Here is a 23,194-nt window from a genome sequence, read left to right as displayed (position 1 = left end):
GCCTGAACGTTTTCTACACCCGCCACATGTGCCATGGACAGAGCCACTAGGTGCCTTTTCACCCAGGAAAAGAGCACCCAAGCTTCCAGACCCAGAAGAGGACTCCTGGTGCCTCCCTGCCTGTTAACATAGGCCACCGCTGTTGCATTGTCCTAGAACACATGGACAGCTCGACAAAGACACCTCTGAAAACACAGCAAGACTAGGCAAATTGCCCTCAGTTCCATGTGATTGAACGACCACTTGCTCTCGGAGGGAGACCACCAGCCTTGGACCGGGACAGACATACTGTAAATACTGCTCCCCAACCGGAGAGACTCACATCTGTGGAAAGAGTCACCAGTCCGAGACCCTCATTGGCAGACCTTTGCACAGGATCAGTGGGTACAACCACCACTGCAAACTGCTGCGCACCGCCACCCTCCAAGGCAGCAGCAATGATAACGAGTCCTATTGTGGATTCCACCGGGCCAGCAGCGATTCCTGGAGTGGACACAGCTGGGCCCTGGCCCCTGGAACCACCTCGATCGTCACAACCATGAGTCCCAGGACCTGCAGATATTGCCAGGCCATTGGAGCCGGAACTATTAACATTTCCTGAATGGTTTGATGTATCTTCATTTTCTGAGACTCCAGAAGGAACACCTGGTTCCTGGCTGTGTTAAACCGAACCCCCAGATTCTCCAAGTCCTGCGTCAGTTCCAGGTGGCTTTTTCTCAGGTTGATTACCCAGCTCAGGCATTGCAGCAAATGGACTACCTACTGCACTGCTCAGTGTCCCTCCGCCAGTGAGAGAGCACTGATCAGCCAGTTATCCAGGTATATATGGACCAGGATACCCTGAGAGCGGAGGTGGGCAGCAACCACCATAATGATCTTGGTGAAGGTCCTGGGTGCTGATGCCAGGCCGAATGGAAGAGCTGCAAACTGGAAGTGTTGGTCCAGAACATGGAACTGCAGGAACTTACTGTGCCCAGAAATATGAGGATATGAAGATGCGCCTCCGTGAGATACAAAAACTTCCCTGGCACCACTGCTGCAAAAAAATGATCTCACAGTTTCCATTTTGAAGCGTGGGACTTTCAGGACTGCAGTTACCGCTTTCAGTTTCAGGATCGGTCTCCAATCTTTTGAGTCTTTCTTTGGAACAATGAAGTATATTGAGTATCTCCCCGAGCCTAAGTCGTCCTTTGGCACAGGTTTGATCGCCGCAATATCTAGCAGTCTGCAAACTAGGGATTGCACCCGCAGCACTTTCTCGGGGCTCCCTGCAGGTGAATCCAGAAAAATCTGACAGAGGTTGGTAAAACTCCAGATTAAGGCCATCGCATAGGACCGAACGGTCCGAGGTCACCGTCTCCCACTCTGCTAGGAAAGCCAAGAGACACCCTACGATACAGGGTAGAGGGGCCAAAGGCCTGGCATCAGCACTGCTTTTTCTTGGGAGCAGGAGGACATCCATTTGAGGACTGCTGACGGGCAGGGCCCTCAAAGTGGGGTCTGGACAAAGAATTGAATATTTGACCCAAAGCCTAGGGACCAGCATACGGGTAAGGGCGTCTGAAGGGATGAAAATTAGGACGCCCTGAACCCCTGGAGGGGCGAGGCTTGATGCCCGGCAGGACCATAGGCTTACAGTCTTACACACTGGCCATAAGGTCATCCAGCCCCTGCCTGAACAAAAGAAATCCTTTAACAGGCAATCTGCTCAGAGTGGCCTCAGAGGACAATCTCCAGACCACTGTCGTATCCACAGCATTCCTCTGGTGGACACGGGATAAGCTTCGGAAATCAGAAAATCAAGATCCTGGAAAACCACCACAGCAGGAGCATGGCGGAGCTTGGAATGACATGCTTGGGTGACAAAGTATATGGCCGCTGTTGCCTTGACTCTGGCCGCCGCCAAATCAAAAAGGTGTTTAAGGATAAAATCCACCTGCCTGTCCTGAGCATCCTTCAAAACCACCCCTACAATGGAGGGTAGGGAAGTGCGATTAGTGACTTGAGCCAAAGCCAAATCTACCTTCGGCGAAGCGAAAGATTAGAAGGCTGGTGTCATGGGGTACAGCCTCACCATGGCTCTAGTACATTTCAGGGGACCCTCCGGGGTATCCCAGACTCTGAAGGAATCCGGAAAGGAGGTAGGGAGCGATCTTTTGTCACTCATCAAAGAACATTCCGCATGGACATGTTGAACCGACTGCAGGTTTAATTCCCGCAGGGATTCCAAAATGACCTCAAGATGGCTTGCCTTGAACAGTCTGTGTGCAGATGGATCCGCCAAATCTCAGGTCCCACATGTATCTTGATCACAAAGGGCAGCTAGGTTAGCCGCATCAGTGGATGCTTCCAAAGTGCCCTGAGGCAACAGAGAGATGGAAAGAGATGCAGACACGATGGCAGGCACCGCCCATCTATTCTCCGGGGTCCCCATCAGCGAACGCAGAGACATACTGTAATCCAGTAGAGGAGAAGAGCTCACCTGCTGGGCTGGATTCTGAAGGGAAGCCACAGGCATGGAATTTTCTTCTCTTTTTTTACCCAAATGTGCCTGATACATCATATTCACTAATTCCAGGGGAAGTGGGGTGGAAATCCCCTGCAGCAAGGGCCGCTCTATGCGCATGCGATCTAGAGTGCTTAGAAGATTTAAGTTTCAAGTTTATTGTGTATTTGATTAATCGCTTACTCAAATTTCTAAGCGATGAACAAATCTTTCAAATTACAGATTAAAACTGGGGTTATTAAAAGCAAGTAGAGACTAACCATGAGAGACCAGGTGGACTCCTTGATCAGAAAGGGATTTTTCACTCTCTGGAAACTCAGATCCATTAAAGCTTATTTCGATACAGCGGCATTCAGAACCCTAGTCCAATCCCTCATACTGAGTCTACTTGACTACTGTAACATCGCCTATTTAGCAATTTCCCAAAAGAACATGCAGCGTTTACAATTGATGCAAAATGCAGCGGTCAAACTGATCTTTGGGCTGAGGAAGTTGGACCACGTGACACCCTACTACCGGCAGCTGCATTGGCTGCCAATGGAGGCGCGCGTAAAGTTTAAATTTGCCTGCTTCTGCTTCAAAGCACTACACGGACTTGCCCCTAAATATATAACTGACCTTTTCGCCTTCTCAGCCAACAGACACAAGAGAAGCTCACATTCCAACTTCGTTTCTCCCCCCCCCCCCCCCCAGTGAGAGGTTGTAAACTGAAAAAACACCAAGAACATCTTCTCTCGCACCAAGCAGCATCATGGGGTAAAGACCTAGAACAATTGCTTTTGCCCACTACTTATGAGGAATGTAGGAAACGTCTGAAAACATACCTGTTCCTAAAGTATCTAGACAACTGATCCTCTCTTTTCTCTCCCCTCTATAGCGATTAACTTGTTCTATTGATCACTCTTTCCTCAAAAATGGATTTCCTGTCCTATTAACCCTCTTTCTTCCTCCCCTCTTAAAGTCAATCAATTTGTACCTTTGCTTAATCTTTGTAAACCGCATAGAACTTCACGGTATTGCGGTATATAAGCTGTTATTATTATTATTATTAACATAACAGATTAGTAACTAACAATAACAGAAGGAATGAATGGGTAAGGAAATACAATATCGATGATAGACAGAGGAACAATTATGGTAGAAAACAATAGGAGGGGAATAAGATAGTAACCTTGTAAGAGTTTATAGCAGTAGGTTTGGACTCTTAAGCATCATAGGCATCTTTAAAAAGAAAGCTCTTAAGTTTACTTTTAAATTTATCTAGGTTATTTTCTTCTCTTTACATAAATAGGAAGGGAGTTCCAAGTTTGAGGAGCTGTAACAGAAAAAAATAAATTGCCACCTTGTGTTGATAACTTTGAGTGAGGGTGTAACTCAGGGGTGTCCAATGTCGGTCCTCGAGGGCCGCAATCCAGTCGGGTTTTCAGGATATCCCCAATGAATATGCATGAGATCTATGTGCATGCACTGCTTTCAATGCATATTCATTGGGGAAATCCTGAAAACCCGACTGGATTGCGGCCCTCGAGGACTGACATGGGACACCCCTGGTGTAACTAATAAATGTTGGTCGATAGATCTCAGTGATCTGGATGGGGTATAAGGAATTAATAACTTATAAATGAAGGCAGGGGTCTTATATACCAGAGATTTGAAGGTGAGCAGAACTGCGCTTGCGTTTCACCGGAACGTCGTTGTTACCCTTCTGAGGGTCATGAGGCGCATGTTTTGTGGCGCTGGTAGCATTAGGTCCAAGAAAGACCTCTCCAGAGGTGAAAGGCATGGGATCCGCGTACACTTCGCCCCCTCATGGGCCACGGCACACGTGGAACACGGCGGTGAATCAAAGAGCCATCCGCCACTAACAAGGCATGAATCCATGCCAACAAGTCCTGAGGAGGCCATCTGAGAAGTTTGGAGCAAAAACAAAGCTCCTAAGTGTAAAAAATATACTTTTAAAAGTTTGGAAAAAACATGGGTGCCGATTTTGCCCTAAAGTAGCCCAGGAAAAACGTAGGGAACCCTGGAAAATGGAAATATTACTATTGTAGAGGTGGGGGGGGGGGGAGGGTTTAGGGTATGTAGGGAAACCACCCAGAAACCCCTGTTTAGAACCCCCTCCAAACCCCAAAATTGCCAAACCAGCTAATCACTGTGATCTCTGCTGTAAGGGGGAAATGGCAGGCAAGCTGAACAAAGCATGCATGGAGATCTCTAACCTCAGGAAGCTGGAAAACTGTATTTCACGTCTTCTGACTGCTTCACTTGCCCATTCACCCCAGTGAGTGACTTCCAAGACCTCCAGATTACTCAGGGAAGGTACACAGTCCAGTCCCGATCCCGGTTGTGCCTCCACAGAACCGCGCAGTCTGCACTCCACCCCTTAGCGTAGGGGTATCAAAGTCCCTCCTCAAGGGCCGCAATCCGGTCTGGTTTTCAGGATTTCCCCAATGAATATGCATGAGATCTATTTGCATGCACTGCTTTCATTGTATGCTATTAGATCTCATGCATATTCATGGGGGAAATCCTGAAAACCTGACTGGATTGCAATCCTCAAGGAGGGACTTTGACACCCCTACCCTAAGGGCTGACCGGTCTCCACAAAATAAGTTGGTAACAGTGAAGGAGACTGAAATGTGACATTGAAATTTGAAAGCAGGCACAGCAAGGACAGGGCGGGGAGTCTAGAATGTCTCACCTATCTACTGGAAAAGATCTTACCAGGGTAAGTACATAATCTCCTTTTCCAGTGCAAAAGGTGAGACATTATAGGCCAGGGGTGGCCAACTCTGGTCCTCGAGGCTGGAATCCAGTCGGGTTTTCAGGATTTCCCCATTAAAAACAGTGCATGTAAATAGATCTCATGCATATTCTTTGGGGAAATCCTGAAAACCCGACTGGATTCCTGCCCTCAAGGACCAGAGTTGCCCACCCCGGTTCTAGACCATAGGGACGTACAAAAGCAGTCCCCCAACTAGTCAGGGGACCAAAAATGTCACATCAAACAATATATCATAGCCAATCTATCTTGCAGATCTTAGTGAGCGCTGTAGATCCTTGTGGACCAGACATGGTTTGTGTTTTGGCTTTGTAATGAAAGCCTGCCTCAGGGGTACAGATGGCGATTTAGAAAATATATGTATATATATATATATATATATATATATCAATCAAAGACAGGAAAAATGTCTCTGACACTCTCTCTTGGTTATGATATATTGTTTGATATGACATATTTGACTTGACTGTACTCAGTACTTTATGTGTACGGTTCCTTCCCCACGTTCCTTCTTGTGCATATTTGGCATTGGGCTGCTTGCCTTGTTTTTTGGATTACAAGCAAGAGGACTGAGCCTCGGTGCTGCTCATATGCGAGCACTCCGTGGCTGAGGACCGGGAAGCCTCTAGCTTCAACTCTTGGAGGGATTTTGTGATCATCCCCATGATGCCGAAGGTTTAAACAGTCTGTGCACATTTGGGTCCTTGCCAAGGTCCGGATCCTTCCTTGAAACCCTGTAGTGCGCTCTGGCCTATCACAACCTCCGGAAGCGCGTTCCAGTCATTAGTGTAATCCACTCTGCGACTCAGAGAGGCACGCCCGTCTCCAGAGCAGTTCCCCAAATCCACCAGCGCAGACTGCTCCATGCTGGTTCCATCAAGGGAAGGGGCATCTGAAAGGAGTGATGCTGTGGAGACCATCGGGACAGGAAGGACTGCTGAAGAGGCCACAGGTGAGCTCGGTCCACACTCCCGGCCACAAAGGCAGTGCAGCCAAAAACATAAGAACTGCCATACTGGGACAGACTGAAGGTCCATCGAGTCCAGTATCCTGTTTCCAACAGTGGCCAACCCAGGTTCCAAGTACCTGTCAGCAACCCAAAGAGTAAAAACATTCCAGAGCTGAGATTGTGATGTCATAATGCCTCATTCCACCAATGCCTAAGAGCCAGCCTCATCAGTGATGTCACAATGGCTTCATTATCCTACACTTAGCTCACATAAAAACATGAATTGCCATTGTCCATCAAGCCCAGTATCCTGTTTCCAGTAGCTAGCTAGTGTGGCAGTCTAAGTGTCATCATGCCTGAGCAACCAGCCCTGCCTATTTCACCACATTTGAATTGCAAGGCTGACCACTGAAGGGTGCAGCCCTGAGCCAGGAGGAAGGGAAGCATTGTTCTTCAACATATCCCCCACCCATAAAGCAGCACCTGATTAAGAAAAACAACTTTGAAATGGTCAGCAGATGAACAACTATCGTAACAATAGTTATGTGAAGGTGGGTCGGAATATGTATTACTTTGAAAGCACAGGTCAAATTGTTATGCTAATAAAGTTAGCCAAATCTTGATCCCCCATTGCCCCAGGTACATTAGATTGTGAGCCCGGTGGGACAGACAGGGAAAATGCTTGAATACCTGAATAAATTCATGTAAACTATTCTGAGCTCCCCTGGGAGAAAATGACTTTGTGGCTCTGGGAGAGAAGGTGAAGCAGTTAGGTGGTATTCTCGTCCATCCTCCCTGTCGAGGGTAAGGGCTAGGTCGGAGAAGCATGCATCCTGGAGATGAATGTGTGGCTACATTGATATTGTCATCAAGAGCGTTTTGGTTTCCTGAACTATGGGATGATGTTCCAAGGCCTGCTGAGCAGGGACATCTAACAAAGAAGGGAAGACGTGTCTTCAGCGGCAGGCTGGCTAATCTACTGAAGGGGGCTTTAAACTAGAAGTGATGGGGCAAAGCGATCAAAGCTCCGGGGTGAGTATAAGCCCTCAGGTAAGTAAATCACTGAATACCACTGGATACCCATGTGGGATCCCTACGAGGGTCAAGATAAGGAAATTGGGTCATTAGGGCATAGACAGGAGGTGGGTAAGCAGAGTGGGCAGACTTGATGGGCTGTAGCCCTTTTCTGCCGTCATCTATGTTTCTATGATGGGTCATTTGGCCTTTATCTGCCATCATGTTTCTATGTTTCTTTACTCAGAAAGTTCTATGACATCACAATGCAGGTGTAAAGAGCCTTAGCCTATAGGAAGAGGAGATGCAAATGTTAAGAGCCTTAGCCAATAGGGAGAGGAGGAGAGAGTGGCTGCTGCAGACACCAGAAAGTATTTCTTCACAGAGAGAGTGGTTGATCATTGGAACAAGCTTCCAGTGCAGGTGATCGAGGCAGACTTTAAGAATAAATGGGATACCCATGTGGGATCCCTACGAGGGTCAAGATAAGGAAATTGGGTCATTAGGGCATAGACAGGGGGTGGGTAAGCAGAGTGGGCAGACTTGATGGGCTGTAGCCCTTTTCTGCCGTCATCTTCTATGTTTCTATGTTTCTACCTCTACACCAGGTCTGCCCAAGTCCAGTCCTTGAGATCTACAGGCAGGCCAGGTTTTCAGGATCTCCACAATGAACATGCACGAGAGAGATTTGCATCGGAAGAAGGCAGTGCAGGCAAATCTCTCTCATGCATAGTCATTGTGGAGATCCTGAAAACCTGGCCTGCCAATAGATCTCCAGGACCGGACTTGGGCAGACCTGCTCTACACGGATGGGAAAAGGAGGCAATGTCTGGAAAGCAATATATACTAATGCTCGAAGTATGGGAAACAAGATTCTGGATCTAGAAGCTGTGATGGAAGAAGAGGAGCTCGATATAGTGGCCATCACAGAGACGTGGTTCACAGAGAACCATGACTGGGATGTCGTTATACTGGGCTATAATCTGTTCAGGAAAAACAGGGTAGGAAGTAAAGGAGGGGGAGTGGCGTTATATGTTAAAGATCATATTAAAGCCACACAATTGCAGGATCTGCAGGGCAAGGAAGAGGCACTGTGGATCAGTTTGGAAAGAGGGAATGGTGAATATATTTACATTGGTGTGATATACAGGCCTCCTTCACAGACGGAAGAAGTGGACAGAGATTTAGGTGTAAACTGTTTTATTGACAAAACATGTCATATAGAGAGAAAAAACATGAGAATGCAAAATACATACAAAGAACAAAGGCAAAACGAAGGACTGAACACTTATGGCCCCTTTCAGGTACATCCAAAGGCATCAGCAAGACGGTGTCAGGCCAAAAGCGCGCCAGGACAAAGGCGCACGCAGACAATTGAGCAAAGCGCGGAGGTGCGCACCGAAGAAAATTACTGTTTTTAGGGGCTCCGATAGAGGGGCGTGAGGGGAACCCCCCCACACTTTACTTAATACAGATCGCACCGCATTGTGGGGGTGTTGTGGGGGGTTTGGGGGGTTGTAACCCCCCACATTTTTCTGAAAACGTCACTTTTTCCCTGTTTTTAGGGAAAAAGTTAAGTTTCCAGTAAAATGTGGGGGGTTACAACCCCCCAAACCCACCACAACACCGCCGCAATCTGTATTAAGTAAAGTGGGGGGGCTCCCCAACAAAACCCCCCGTCGGAGCCCCTAAAAACAGTAATTTTCTTCGGCGCGCGCCTCCGTCTTGCACTCAGTTGTCGGCGCACGCCTTTGTCTTCCGCGATTATGTCTATGAACCCAGCAAGACAAATAGACATGACAGTGGATTCCTGTATAAGTTACAATGACAATCCCCCCCTATGTCCAACCCTCCCCCCTCGTTTCCCCCCCCCCCCACACACTTTTTCTGATCGGAGTGCACTGTATAATAATAATAACAGTTTATATACCGCAGTACTGTTAAGTTCTATGCGGTTTACAAAAGATTAATGAAGTACAAGTTGAGAGAACTTAAGGGATGGGAAAACAAGAGGGGGATAGGGCAAGAGAACCGTTATAGAGGGGAAAGAGAGGAACGGGTCAGCTGTCTAGATACTTCAGGAACAGGTGAGTATACCCTCCATTAGAAGCTCATGCAACATCACTGAATATCAGACTTCTGGCTCTGTGTGGTAAAGAACACAAATATCGATCCCATAACTAAAAAGGATCGTCTACGCTTTGCAGACAAACAAATCTCCATTGTCTCAAATGACAGTAACCTATGAAACTGGTTTCGCCACTGCCAAAATCCAGGCAGCGAATCTTGTAACCAACTCTGCGTTATACATTTATGGCCCACTGTGCACGCCTTCTGGAAGAGCAAAGTATGTCCCGTCCCAGCAGCCTTCCCAAACAGGACCCCAAGCGGGGACAAAGTCACCCGCGTGCCACATAACCTACCTAGAGTATTTGCTGCCAAAAAAAGACTGAATCTTGGGGCAGTTCCAGAAAGTGTGTGCTAAAGAATTAGCTGCTTGGGAACACTTACTACACGAGGAAGTGGAAATCAACCCTGAATGACAAAGATTTTCCTTGTTTTAAAAAATATATAAATTTTCTTTATTGAGAAAGTAAATCACTTACAAATAGCAAGATATACAGCTCAACCACGACAACTGGACCCCCTCCCAACTCAGCAAATTGTTGTACAGTAACTTTTCAGTACAATGTGCAATAATACAACTCAGAGAATCATCCCCCAAATCCCCCCCCCCTGGGCCATTGTCACTAGCACAAAAAGTATGTTTAGGGATAAAACAGGTCTAGACAAATCTCAAGAAGAACTCTCCAACCATCGCACAGAAGGGTCTCACACTTTGATTATGGAGTAAAGCTGTTAACTTAGACATTCAAAAAATAAAGTCCAGCAATTGACCCCGAACCAGAGTTTCCAGTGGGCAGCCAGTAGAAGCCTACTAGCCGTAAAAATATAGCAGGCCAACTTATGGGCTGATAGGCAGATGCAAAAGGGCACCTCCCTGAAAACTGATTTTTCATCTAGAATTCTGGATTCTTCACTCTCATTATCTATTCAAATTAATCAGGTTACTAACAAATGCTTTTTTCAGTTTAAAGATGCTTAGAAGAGTTTGTCATCTTTTTCTACAGCAATATTTTGCAGTTTTGGTTCAGGCCATTATTTTATCTCAGTTGGACTATGACAACTCGCTTTATGCTTGTTTAAGTAAATGTAATTTCAGGAGGCTACAACTTTTCCTGAGTAGACAAAGCAATGGGGCTAGATGGTGTACATCTGAGGATAATGAAGGAACTCTGCTGGCCTTTTCAATGCTTCTCTAGAATCGGGAGTGGTACCGGAGAACTGGAGAAGGGCAGATGTGGTCCCTCTCCACAAAAGTGGAAGAAAGGAAGAAGCAGTATGTTAGCTCGTGTCACCACCTAGTCTCTGGCCGAGCGGATTTTGGTAGCTAGGCGGTGACGTATTCTGACACCCTGGCGTGAGCCCCTTTGAAGTAGGGCCACCTCTCAAGCAGGATACCCCTGGAACAGCTGAAGTGTGCTTTAGTACAAACAGTCCAGTAGTCAGAATGGTTTAAATCAAAAACCTGAGAACTTTATTTAGGCACCCAGCCTCAGCAACACAGAATAACACTGCTTCAGTGGTGATAGAAAGTTGCACAAAACAAAGACTCTTCATAAATCAAAACCTAAGTCCCATAGCTCTGGACTTCACTATATGCCACGCAGTCCATGCGTTTCTCTTCACCAGAGCTTGGTTTAAACAGACAATTGGCTCTCCCAGTCCAAACCACTTTCAATTCAAAACAGACTTAAAATCAAAAGAAAAAAATCAGATGCCACAATTCTTTAAGCTAGCCTTGTCAGTAATTAGCATGGCAAACAGAGCAGTCCTTAGGTTAACTTTACCCAGCTTCCCAAAGCTCAGGGAGTTAGTTGTGCTTCACAGGTTGCTTAGGGTAATTGGTTAATTGATACAAGCAGGCATAGAGGTTGGTAATATGGCACCAGAGTCTTTCAGCTGTTTCTTCACTCTGGGTTTGCAGGAGCAGGGCTACAGCTGAAGCAACATACCTAACTGTTCTGGTTTACATAGGTATACAATCAGGGACCAACTTCTGTCCTATTAATTCACCTTCCCCAACAGGAGGCAGACACTGGGAGTGAAAACCACCTTATCTCAAGACTCACAGGCACTATGAAATCTCCATCAATTCAGGCTGGCTTCTACTATCATAGGCTCAGGCAAACATGGATCTACAGGAAGGTTTCTAACCTGGTCCTCCTCCATGATCCAGTCATTCACTGCCAATGGTTCTGACTGCTCCTCAGTCAGCATAGACTCCCATAGAGCTCCTTCCTCCGGTCTGAGGCTTCTCCTCGTTCTGGCTTCCGTTCCTCTGCCTGCTTCCCCTGCTGCTCCCCTAAGCTCATTACAGATTCTCCGTTTAAGCTGAGGGAAGAAACCACTCCCCTTTCGTTGCAGGGGAGAAAGTTTTCTTCCCTTGGCTTGAACTGTTCTTAAGGCACCCTGCTGTGCTGCCTTCTGCTTCACAGACTCTGCAAACCCATAAGGCCAATCTTTACTGTTTGACCTCAGGACATTATCAGAGCAGTCCCAGCTTTCTGGACCTGCTTTCCTTTCTCCTACTGGGTTCACAGGATAGTCAGCTGACTTACTCCCCCGGGCTCTGACTTGGTTCGCCCTCCTGCATCTGGGCTTGTAATTCCTCCCAAATCTCTCTGTGACAAGCCTCGGGGTTGCAGGATTGTCACACTCGAAAAGAAAGAAAAGTTTGAGACCTGTATCGCCTCATTTATAATTTTCCTTTAAAATGTATTTGTTCATATTAATTTCGGCTCCTTCTCTCTATATAAGGTTGACTAATTACAACCTGTATTATTTTTCTTTATTACATTACATTACATTAGGGATTTCTATTCCGCCATTACCTTGCAGTTCAAGGCGGATTACAAAAGAATTATCCAAGATGTATTACAACAAGAACTTACAAAAAAAATAATTGGTCATTTTCAAAGAGAGTAAGAAATGGGTAAGGTTATTTGTTTGGGGTGGTTGGCTTTAGTGAGAGGTGGAGTTTGAGACTTGCGGTATTATTTCTTTTTTCAGGGTTTTCTTGAAGAGTATGGTCTTTATTTCTTTTCTAAAAGTCTTGTAGTCGAGGGATGCCGTCAGTAGATTGGCGATTTGGTTGTCTAGTTTGGCTGCTTGAGTGGCTAGGAGGCCATCATATAGTTTTTTCCATTTGACCTCCTTAATTGGGGGGTATGAGAATGGGGTGTGAGTTTTCCTATGTCTGGTTGAGGTGTTGTGGATGAGGCGGTTATTCAGGTAGTTTGGACTGTCTCCGTATAAAGTCTTAAATAGTAGACAGTAGAATTTAAATTGTATTCTTACTGGGATCGGAAGCCAATGCGATTGGAGATATGCTTCTGTAATGTGGTCATGTTTCTTCAATGAGTAGATGAGTCTTAGTGCTGTGTTTTGGATTGTTTGTAGTTGTTTTGTTATTGTTGCAGGGCAGGGGAGGTAGAGGATATTACAGTAGTCTAGTAGGCCTAGTATTAGGGACTGTACTATAAGCTGGAATTGTGATTTTTTGAAGAATTTCCGCACTTGTCTTAAGTTTCTCATGATTGAGAATGATTTTTGTATTGTTTTATTGATTTGCGGTTGCATGGTGCAGCATCTGTCGATTGTTATTCCTAGTAATTTTAGAGTGGGTTATATGGGGTAGTTGATTGCGTTGATTTCAATGTTGGTTATGGTTGGTATTTTGTTGTTTTCGAGGAAGATGAGTTTAGTTTTATCTGGGTTCAATTTCAGTTTGTGATCTTTCATCCAGGTCGCTACTGATTTTAGTGTTTGGTGTATTGTATCTGTCATGGAGGGTTTTGGTTGATCGAAGGGTACGAGAATGGTGATGTCATCTGCATAGCTGTATGAGGTTATGCCTTGTTTGTCCAGGTGGGAGCTGAGGGAGGCTGTATAGAGGTTGAAGAGTGTAGGCGATAGAGGGAATCCCTGGGGAATGCCGCAGGGGTTTGACCAAGGTTCAGATTTTTCTTTGAGTGTGGTTATCTCTGTGTGATAGTTATGAGTTGTATTTGGGTATATAAGTGATTTAGGATGCTGGCGTGGTTTAGTCTTAGTGTGTGTTGGTCTTCTTCCCCATGCTGTGGTAATGGAATGTTGAGTGGGGAAGAAGACCAACACACACTAAGACTAAACCACGCCAGCATCCTAAATCACTTATATACCCAAATACAACTCATAACTATCACACAGAGATAACCACACTCAAATGTGCCTACTTAAACATCAGAGCGCTAGGCCCAAAAACAGAATGTATAAAAACCTGGATAACACATGAAAATCTGGACTGTTTTTTCCTGTAATATGAGATATTTTGTATCGATATCCTTGATATACAGGTTGTTTTTGCTTTTTTGTTAAAATTATACATAAAGAATTAAAAAAAAAAATCTGATCATATTTCTTTGACTGGGCGACCAGAGAATTGGATAGAGGGAGTGCGCTAGATGTGGTGCATTTAGATTTTAGCAAAGCCTTTGACAGTGTTCCACACAGACATCTAATAAATAAACTGAGTGCCCTTGGGATGGGCCCTAAAGTGACGGGCTGGGTCAGGAACTGGTTGAGTGGAAGACGACAGATGGTAGTAATAATAATGATAATAATGATAACAGTTTATATACCACAATACCGTTAAGTTCTATGCGGTTTACAAAAGATTAGTGGGGTACAAGTTGAGTTGACGTACAAGTTGAATTAACTTAAGGGATGTGGGGAACAATTGGGAGAAAGGGCAAGAGAGGGGAAAGAGGGAAGTGGGTCAGCTGTCTAGGTCTTTCGGGAATAGGTGGGTTTTGAGGCGTTTCCTGAATATCTCATAAGTGGTGGGCAATAGGAGTTGTTCTAGAGCAGCATGATGTGAGAGAAGATGCTCATGGTGTTTTCTTAGTTTGCATCCTCTAACCGGGGGAGAAACGAAGTGCAAGTGGGAGCTTCTCTTGTGTTTGTTGCTGAGAAGGAGAATAGGTCGGTGATGTATTTAGGGGTTAGACCGTAGAAAACTTTAAAACAGAGGCAGGCGAACTTAAACTTTACACGAGCTTCCACCGGCAACCAGTGTAGCTGTTTGAAGTATGGCGTCACGTGATCGAACTTCTTTAGACCGAAGATTAGTCTGACCGCAGTGGTTTGCACTAGTTGCAATCGTCGCATATTCTTTTGGGGGATTGATAAGTAGACGATGTTACAGCCAAGGAGTTGCAGAGCGAGCTGAGCCTAGTGACCACGTGGCTGAGTGCAGCGGAGGAGGCAGCAAAAGCCGGGTGCAGGGCGGAGAATCAGAGAAAGAGCTAGCAGGGCGGAGAATCGGAGAGAGAGCTAGCAGGGCGAGAATTGGAGAGAGGACACTGCAGGCAGGAGAAGAGGAGCGGAGGAGGCAGTGGAAGCGGAGAGAGGGGAGGAGAAAGCAGCGAGAGGATCGGAGCAGACCGTAAAGGAGGCAGAGGGTACACAGAGAGGGGAAGAGACGAGAGTTAGCTCCGCCTACCCCCCGACGTCACCAGACTAACTCCCCCCATAAAAGGGGAGGAGCCAGTGGAGGAATCCACAACGCTGGGCCAGCCAAGGAGTTGCAGGGCGAGCTGAGCCTAGTGACCACGTGGCTGAGTGCAGCGGAGGAGGCAGCAAAAGCCGGGTGCAGGGCGGAGAATCAGAGAAAGAGCTAGCAGGGCGGAGAATCGGAGAGAGAGCTAGCAGGGCGAGAATTGGAGAGAGGACATTGCAGGCAGGAGAAGAGGAGCGGAGGAGGCAATGAAAGCAGAGCGGAGGAGGCAGTGGAAGCAGAGAGAGGGAAGGAGAAGGCAGCGAGAGGATCGGAGCAGGCCGTAAGGGAGGCAGACGGTACACAGAGAGGGGAAGAGGCGAGAGTTAGCTCCGCCTACCCCCTGATGTCACCAGACTAACTCCCCCCATAAAAGGGGAGGAGCCAACAGCACGCAGCCGTTCGGCGCGCGGCAAAGGCACTCGCCTTAGCGAGAGCGCCTTTGCGAAGAGCCTTCAGGAGAGCCTACTTACATACAGCGGGTCACCTTGGGTAAAAAGAGGGCCTTTCTTGCCGACTAACAAGCAAGCCAACACTACACTTATAACCCAATCCTTTGATCTTTTACCCCAGTCCCCTAACCCCAATACAAGCTATCAGACTAACTTCTCTAACAAACAAGCAACATCTATAACAAACCCTCTGATACACCCTAATCTCTTATCCCACCACACTAACTCACAGACAGACTTCTCTAACCAAAAAAAAAAATAAAAATTTTATTTTATTTTATTTTTTTTTTTTTTCTCTTCTAAATTATTCACAAACAGGCAGCTCCACATGTCACAGGAGGGCAGGGAACGGACTCTAGCGACCTCAATCATAACTGGGAGATGGCAGGAAGAACAAGAAGCACTAAGACTTCTATCAAGACTAGCACTCCAGTCACTGATGGGACCCGGGAGGTGGTAACGGCCTGCACACAGATGGAGGAGGACCCAGGTCGGTGGAAAGAGGTCTCTGTGCAGACCGAGGCCATCCCCCTGAGGTGCACCTCAGTATCTACACAGACTGAAGAGGTGAGCCAGCTGGACGGAGACTTTCTACAGGAGCTAATGAGCCTAAGGGAGGAAGTGAAGCGCTTGAGAAGCATCCGAGAGGATGAGGCCTTCATTGACGGAGTCGTCCAAGAACTGTCCCAAGTCACCGAGCAGGAGTATGACAAGTCCATTCTCAGGACCCCTAAACATTTAGCTTTGAAACCGACGATTGGGGTACAGGAAATGGCTGGAGATGCTGATTCCTGGCAGCTGGTGACCTCCTCCACAGGTAAGCATAGGAGACCCATCCCCCCTTCTTCAATTTCTTCATCCTCTTCTTTTTTATATCAACAGGGCAGTTTTACATCTACCCCCCACCTCACCCTGAAGAACAGATTCCAGATACTACAGGATGGGACTGCCAACGAGGAACAGGATGAGGTCCAACCCGAAGCTCCAGTTCCAGAGACTTCTGATCATCCCCCACGAAGAAGCGCAGAGTTGTGGTCATTGGGGACTCCATGCTGAGGGGCACTGAGGGACCAATCTGTAGACCAGATATACAGTCAAGGGAGGTATGCTGTCTGCCTGGAGCCAGGATCCGAGATGTCACCGCCTGTCTAGATAGACTACTCACGCCCCAGGACCACTTCCCCATGCTTCTTATCCACGTCGGAACGAACGACACAGCCAGGAACACCCCGGAGGATATAGCCATAGACTTTGGAGCCTTGGGCGAGAAACTGAGGCAGACGGGAGCACAGGTGGTCTTCTCATCGATCCTTCCAGTTAGAGGCAAGGGAAGAGCCAGAGATGAGCGCATCCAGAGGACCAACGAGTGGCTACACGGATGGTGCAGGGAGATGAACTTCGGATTCCTGAACCATGGAGAGGCACTACAGGGACTTCAGGGACCAGACGGACTTCATCTAACCAGCAGGGGTAAGAACGTCTTCGGACACCGACTAGCCCGTCTGCTTAGAAGGGCTTTAAACTAGGTAAGTTGGGGGAGGGTTCCTGTGCAGTAGGTAACTATCCTGAGGAGGAGAGTCACAGCTCCACTTCTGAGTCTGAGGTAAGTGCTCACTTTACTAACAATACCAAGTCCGAGGTAAGTACTCACATTGCAAACAATTCATTAGGGGACAAAATAACTCGGACGGGAAACTCCCCACAGGGTCCTAGCAATCACAAGGCATGGAGAGCTATGTATGTCAATGCACACAGTTTAGGCAATAAAATCCTGGAACTGGAGACCGAGATAATAAATGCTGACCTAGATGTGGTGGCGATTTCCGAAAGTTGGTTCACGGACTCTCATGGGTGGGATATGACTATACCGGGTTACAACTTACTTTGTCGAGACAGAGAGGGCAAGTTAGGAGGAGGGGTAGCACTCTACACTAGGGAGGACATTAAAACTACGAGAATCACAGAGGTCAAGTACTCCGGAGAATCCCTCTGGGTAAACCTAGCCAGAGGCAAAGAAAAGTGTCTGTATCTTGGTGTAATTTACAGACCACCAAGACAGCTGGAAAACAAAGACATAGAATTAATCCACGACATAGAGAATATCACTTTAAGGGGGGACACTGTACTGCTAGGGGACTTCAACATGCCGGATGTAGATTGGAACACGCTCACAGCGACAACCAGTGCCAGCAGAAGGCTATTATCCACCATTAAAGGAGCACAACTCAAACAACTGGTATCAGAGCCCACTAGGGCACAGGCGATATTGGACCTGGTACTCACCAACGGAGAAAGCGTATCGGAGGTCTCGGTAGGCGATAAGTTAGCCTCTAGTGACCACAACATGATATGGTTCAACCTCAAGAAAGATTTCACTAGTTCAAGCACGGCAACCAGAGTACTCAACTTTCGAGGCGCTGACTTCAAACGCATGGGAGATTTCGTCCATCACACACTACAAATCCAAGCTGTGGCCAATAATGTGGAGGATATGTGGTCAACCTTGAAATCTACCTTACATGTAGCAACGAACCGATACATAAAATCAGCAAGCAAATGGCGAAGAAACAATAGACCCCAATGGTTCACCGCAGAGATCTCAGATCTCGTTAAAGAAAAGAAATCAGCATTCATTTCTTACAAACATTCAGAGACAAGGGAGGCTAAATTGGAATACATGGCCAAATCTGCAGCGGTGAAAGCGGCAGTCAGAGAGGCCAAGCATCAAGCTGAGATAAACCTAGCAAGGAACATCAAGAAGGGCGACAAATCCTTCTTCAGGTATATTAGTGACAGAAAAAGAAACACTGATGGGATAGTGCGCCTTAGGAAATCAGATGGGAAGTATGTAGAATCAGATTCAGACAAAGCCGAACTACTAAATGAATATTTTTGCTCGGTTTTCACCTGCGAGGCACCGGGGTCCGGTCCACAGCTGCAGGCAAAGCAAAGTTCAGAAGACCCGTTTCGGGATTTTGAGTTTACTTCCGGAGACGTCTACGACGAATTATCAAGACTCAAGGTGAACAAAGCAATGGGGCCGGACAATCTACATCCCAGGGTGCTCAGTGAGCTCAGGGACGTCCTAGCGGAACCGTTATCAGTACTCTTCAATCTGTCCCTGAGCACGGGAATAGTGCCCTTGGACTGGAAAACAGCTAACGTCATTCCTCTGCACAAAAATGGTTGTAGGACAGAGGCTGCGAATTACAGACCGGTGAGTAAACTCATGGAAACACTCATCAAACGGAAATTAGACATGATACTAGATGAGGAGGAGCTACGCGATTCCCACCAACATGGATTCACCAAGGGTAGGTCCTGTCAATCCAATCTCATCAGTTTCTTTGACTGGGTAACAAGGAAACTAGATATGGGAGAATCCCTGGACGTCGTGTACTTGGACTTCAGCAAAGCCCCCACTGCAGGCTATTGGGCAAGATGAAATCGATGGGATTAGGTGAAACACTTATAGCATGGGTCCACGATTGGCTGAGTGGAAGACTTCAGAGGGTGGTGGTTAATGGTACCATCTCTAAAACGTCGGAGGTGACCAGTGGGGTGCCGCAGGGCTCGGTCTTGGGCCCGATCCTTTTCAACATATTCGTAAGAGACATGACTCAGGGGCTTCAAGGTAAAATAGCATTATTCGCCTATGATGCCAAACTATGTAACATTGTGAGTAGAGGCAGTCTGTCCGACAGCATGACGCAAGACCTGGTTTTATTGGAACTTTGGTCCTCGACCTGGCATCTTAGCTTCAACGCTAACAAATGCAAGGTCATGCACCTGGGCAACAATAATCCGTGCAGAACGTACACATTAAATGGTGAAACCTTAGCAAAGACTACAGCAGAACGGGATTTGGTGGTGATCATCAGTGAAGTCATGAAAACGGCCTATCAAGTGGAGAAGGCCTCATCCAGGGCTAGGCAAATGCTGGGTTGTATCCGGAGAAGCTTTGTTAGTCGGAAGCCCGATGTCCTAATGCCCTTGTACAGAACCATGGTGAGGCCTCATCTGGAGTATTGCGTACAATTCTGGAGGCCACATTACCGTAAAGATGTACTGAGAGTCAAGTCGGTACAGCGGATGGCCACCAGGATGGTCTCGGGGCTTAAAGATCTATCATACGAAGAAAGGCTGAACGAATTGCAGCTATACTCTCTCGAAGAACGCAGGGAGAGAGGAGACATGATTGAGACGTTTAAGTATGTCACTGGTCGTATCGAGGTAGAAGATGATATGTTCCTTCTTAAAGGACCCTCCGCCACAAGAGGACACCCGCTGAAAATAAAGGGCGGGAAGTTTCATGGCGACACCAGGAAATACTTCTTCACCGAAAGAGTGATTGACAGCTGGAATAAGCTCCCAGTGCAGGTGATTGAGGCCAACAGCGTGCCGGATTTTAAGAACAGATGGGATGCTCATGTCGGATCTCTACGAGGGAAAGGTCACCAGAGAGCGATTAAATAGGGGGGGTGGGTCAGCGGTGTGGGCAGACTCGATGGGCCTCGGCCTTTTTCTGCCGTCACTTTCTATGTAGTCGAGTTGACTTAATACGAGGGATTGTACCAAGATTCTGAAGACAGAGTTATCAAAGTATGCTTTAATGGATTTAAGTTTCCAGAGGGTGAAAAAACTCTTTTTGATTATGGAGTCCACCTGATCTTTCATGGTGAGGCATTGGTCCAGAGTTACACCCAGTATTTTAATGGTGGGCTGTATGGGGTAGTTATGTTTGTTGATGTCTAGTGGGGTTTTGGTGTCAAGAGGGTGCAGTGAAGCAACAAATAATTTTGTTTTCTCAGTATTGAGCTTGAGTTTGAAGTTTGTCGTCCAATGTTCCATCAAGTTTATGGCTTCTGATGCTTTTGGAATTGTTTCCGAGATAGAGTTGGCAAATGGGATAATAATTGTGAAGTCATCAGCGTAACTGAATAATTTTATCCCCAGCTGGGTTAATTGAACGCTCAGTGAGGTCATGTAGATATTGAAAAGCAGAGGGGATAGGGACCCTTGCGGAACGCCGGATGGGTTGCTCCAGGTGATGGAGAGGTCATTGTTGAAGCGAACCTGATAGGTTCGGGACGAAAGGAAACCATGAAACCAGCTTAGCACTTCGCCTCTGATGCCAATAGCGTCTAGACACTGTAGCAAATTCGCATGGTCTACAAAGTCAAAGGCAGAGCTCATGTCGAATTGCATGATCAGGGCACTGAGACCTTTGCTTAAAAGTAGGTGCAAGTAATCTAATATGGCCGCAATTACCGTTTCTGTGCGGATTGAGTCTCATGCAGGAGTGAGAACTGGTCTAGATATTCCATTAATTGGGAGTGTATCAGCCCCTCCATGATCTTTACAAAGAGTGGTATGGAAGCAATTGGTCTGTAATTGGAAACTAGGGCTGACGATTCTTTGCTATTTTTTAGGATAAGGGTTATTATTATGTGGCCTTTGTTGGTGAGGAATTTTCCGTTTTTCAGGTTATGGGCTAAGTAGTGCAGTAGAGATAGTTTAAATTCAAGTGGTGCCACTTTCATGATTTCCGGGGGACATGAGTCCAGCAAGCAGTATGATTTGGAGTATTTGTTGTATAATTTGGTATAGTTATTCCAATCTATGTCTTGAAATGAATCCCAGAACATGTCTGCAGGGGTTTCATTTCCTTGTGTGTTAGCTATAAGGTGTTCATTAGGTTCTTCTGTTGGGCAATTGTTTCTTAGTTTTTTAATTTTTGAGTCAAAGTGCAGGGCTAGGTCATTCGCCGAGGGTAATTTAGAGTTGTCTGTGGGTAGAGTGTAGCGGGTGGTGTCAAATAGGTTAGTAACCAGATTGAACAGCTCTTTTGTATTAACACCTCGTGAGTTGTTGCAGGATGAATTGATTTTGTTTGAGTAAAATGCTTTGCGTTTATCTTTTATTAGTTGTTTGTAGGTTTTTATATTGGCTCTCCAATTGTTACGGTCTGATAAATCTCCTGTTTTTTTCCATTTTCTTTCTAAACGTCTGGCTAACTGTTTCATTTTTAGGTGGTAGTGGTCAATGGAGATCATAGAAACATAGAAAAAGACGGCAGATAAGGGCCACGGCCCATCTAGTCTGCCCACCCCAATGACCCTCCCCTATTTATCTCTGTGCAGAGATCCCACGTGACGATCCCATTTCTTCTTAAAATCAGGCACGCTGCTTGCCTTGATCACCTGAAGTGGAAGTCTATTCCAGCGATCAACCACTCTTTCGGTGAAAAAATATTTCCTGGTGTCGCCGTGCAATTTCCCGCCCCTGATTTTCCATGGATGTCCTCTTGTCGCCGTCGGACCTTTGAAAAAGAAGATATCTTTTTCTACCTCGATACGGCCCGTGAGGTATTTGAACGTCTCGATCATGTCTCCCCTCTCTCTGCGTTCCTCGAGTGAGTATAGCCGTAATTTATCCAGCCGTTCCTCGTACGGGAGATCCTTGAGTCCCGAGACCATTCGCTGGACTGACTCAAGCCTCAGTACATCCTTGCGGTAATGAGGCCTCCAGAATTGTACGCAGTATTCCAGATGAGGCCTCACCATGGATCTATACAATGGCATAATGACTTCAGGATTGCAGCTAACGAAACTCCTACGTATACATCCTATGATCTGCCTAGCCTTAGATGAAGCCCGCTCCACTTGATTGGCAGTCTTCATGTCTTCACTGATGATTACCCCCAAGTCCCGTTCTGCAACAGTCCTTGCTAGGATCTCGCCATTTAGGGTGTAAGTCTCGCATGGATTTTGACTGCCAAGGTGCATGACTTTGCATTTCTTGGCATTGAAGCTCAGTTGCCAGGTCCTAGACCATTGCTCCAATAGGAGTAGGTCGTGTTTCATATTGTCCGTTGTGCTCTTGCTTGTTATATTACACAGTTTGGCGTCATCGGCGAATAACGTTATTTTACCGCAAAGCCCCTCAGCCAAGTCTCTTATAAAGATATTGAAAAGGATTGGGCCCAAGACCGAGCCCTGCGGCACTCCGCTGATCACTGCCGTTGTTACGGAGGGGGTGCCGTTCACCACCATCCTCTGAAGCCTACCACCAAGCCAGTCCTCAACCCATTTAGTCAAAGTGTCACCTAATCCTATAGAACTCATTTTGCACAATAACCTGAGGTGAGGGACACTCTGAAAAAAGGAATGTTAGCAGGGGTGTGCCTCAAGGTTCTATTCTTGGGCCTGTTCTTTTCAACATTTTTATACGCAATATTACTGAAGGGCTGTCAGGTAAGATTTGCCTCTTTGCAGATAATACCAAAATCTGCAATAGATACCCCAGATGGTGTGAATAACAAGAAAGACCTGGCAAAGCTTGAAAAATGGTCTGAAATTTGGCTGCTAAAATTTAATGCTAAGAAATGCATTTGGGCTGCAAAAACCCCGAAGGAACGGTACAGTTTAGGGGGTGAAGAACTTAATGTGCACAATAGAAGAGCAGGACTTGGGCATGATTGTATGTGATGATCTTAAGGTGGCTAAACAGGTTGAAAAGGTGACTGCGAAAGCTAGAAGGATGTTTAGGTGCATAGGACGAGGTATGGCCAGTAGGAAAAAGGAGGTATTGATGCCCCTGTATAAGACTTTGGTGAGACCTCATTTAGAATATTGTGTACAATCCTGGAGGACCCACCTTCAAAAAGATATAAAAAGGATGGAGTTGGTCCAGAGGAAGGCTATTGAAATGGTCTTCGTCATAAAGTGTTTAGGGACAGGCTTAAAGATCTCAATATGTATACTGTGGAAGAAATGCGGAAGTTGGGAGATATAAGAGACATTTAAATACTTACGTGCCATAAATGAAC

The 23,194-nt window shown here is 46.4% G+C and overlaps 1 protein-coding gene across 2 annotated transcripts in view; it reads right to left on the bottom strand.

Annotated features, from left to right (window-relative positions):
* LOC117354544 (oocyte zinc finger protein XlCOF6-like) overlaps positions 1–12,228 on the bottom strand; it is a 68,723-nt gene extending 56,495 nt beyond the window's left edge. Inside the window, exon 1 of one of the 2 annotated variants that reach the window (XM_033932252.1) lies at positions 11,530–12,228. In XM_033932252.1, the coding sequence (XP_033788143.1) occupies positions 11,530–11,592 (63 nt within the window). In that variant the 5' untranslated portion in view covers positions 11,593–12,228. The remainder of the gene's footprint in view (positions 1–11,529) is intronic. The other variant, XM_033932253.1, reaches the window with a different exon arrangement.
* Positions 12,229–23,194: the final 10,966 nt, after the last annotated feature.

This window comes from Geotrypetes seraphini, chromosome 2 (assembly GCF_902459505.1).
Source record: "Geotrypetes seraphini chromosome 2, aGeoSer1.1, whole genome shotgun sequence".
Taxonomy (NCBI): domain Eukaryota; kingdom Metazoa; phylum Chordata; class Amphibia; order Gymnophiona; family Dermophiidae; genus Geotrypetes; species Geotrypetes seraphini.
Note: the sequence above shows the minus strand (reverse complement) of the source record. Positions and strands in the feature narration are given on the sequence as shown.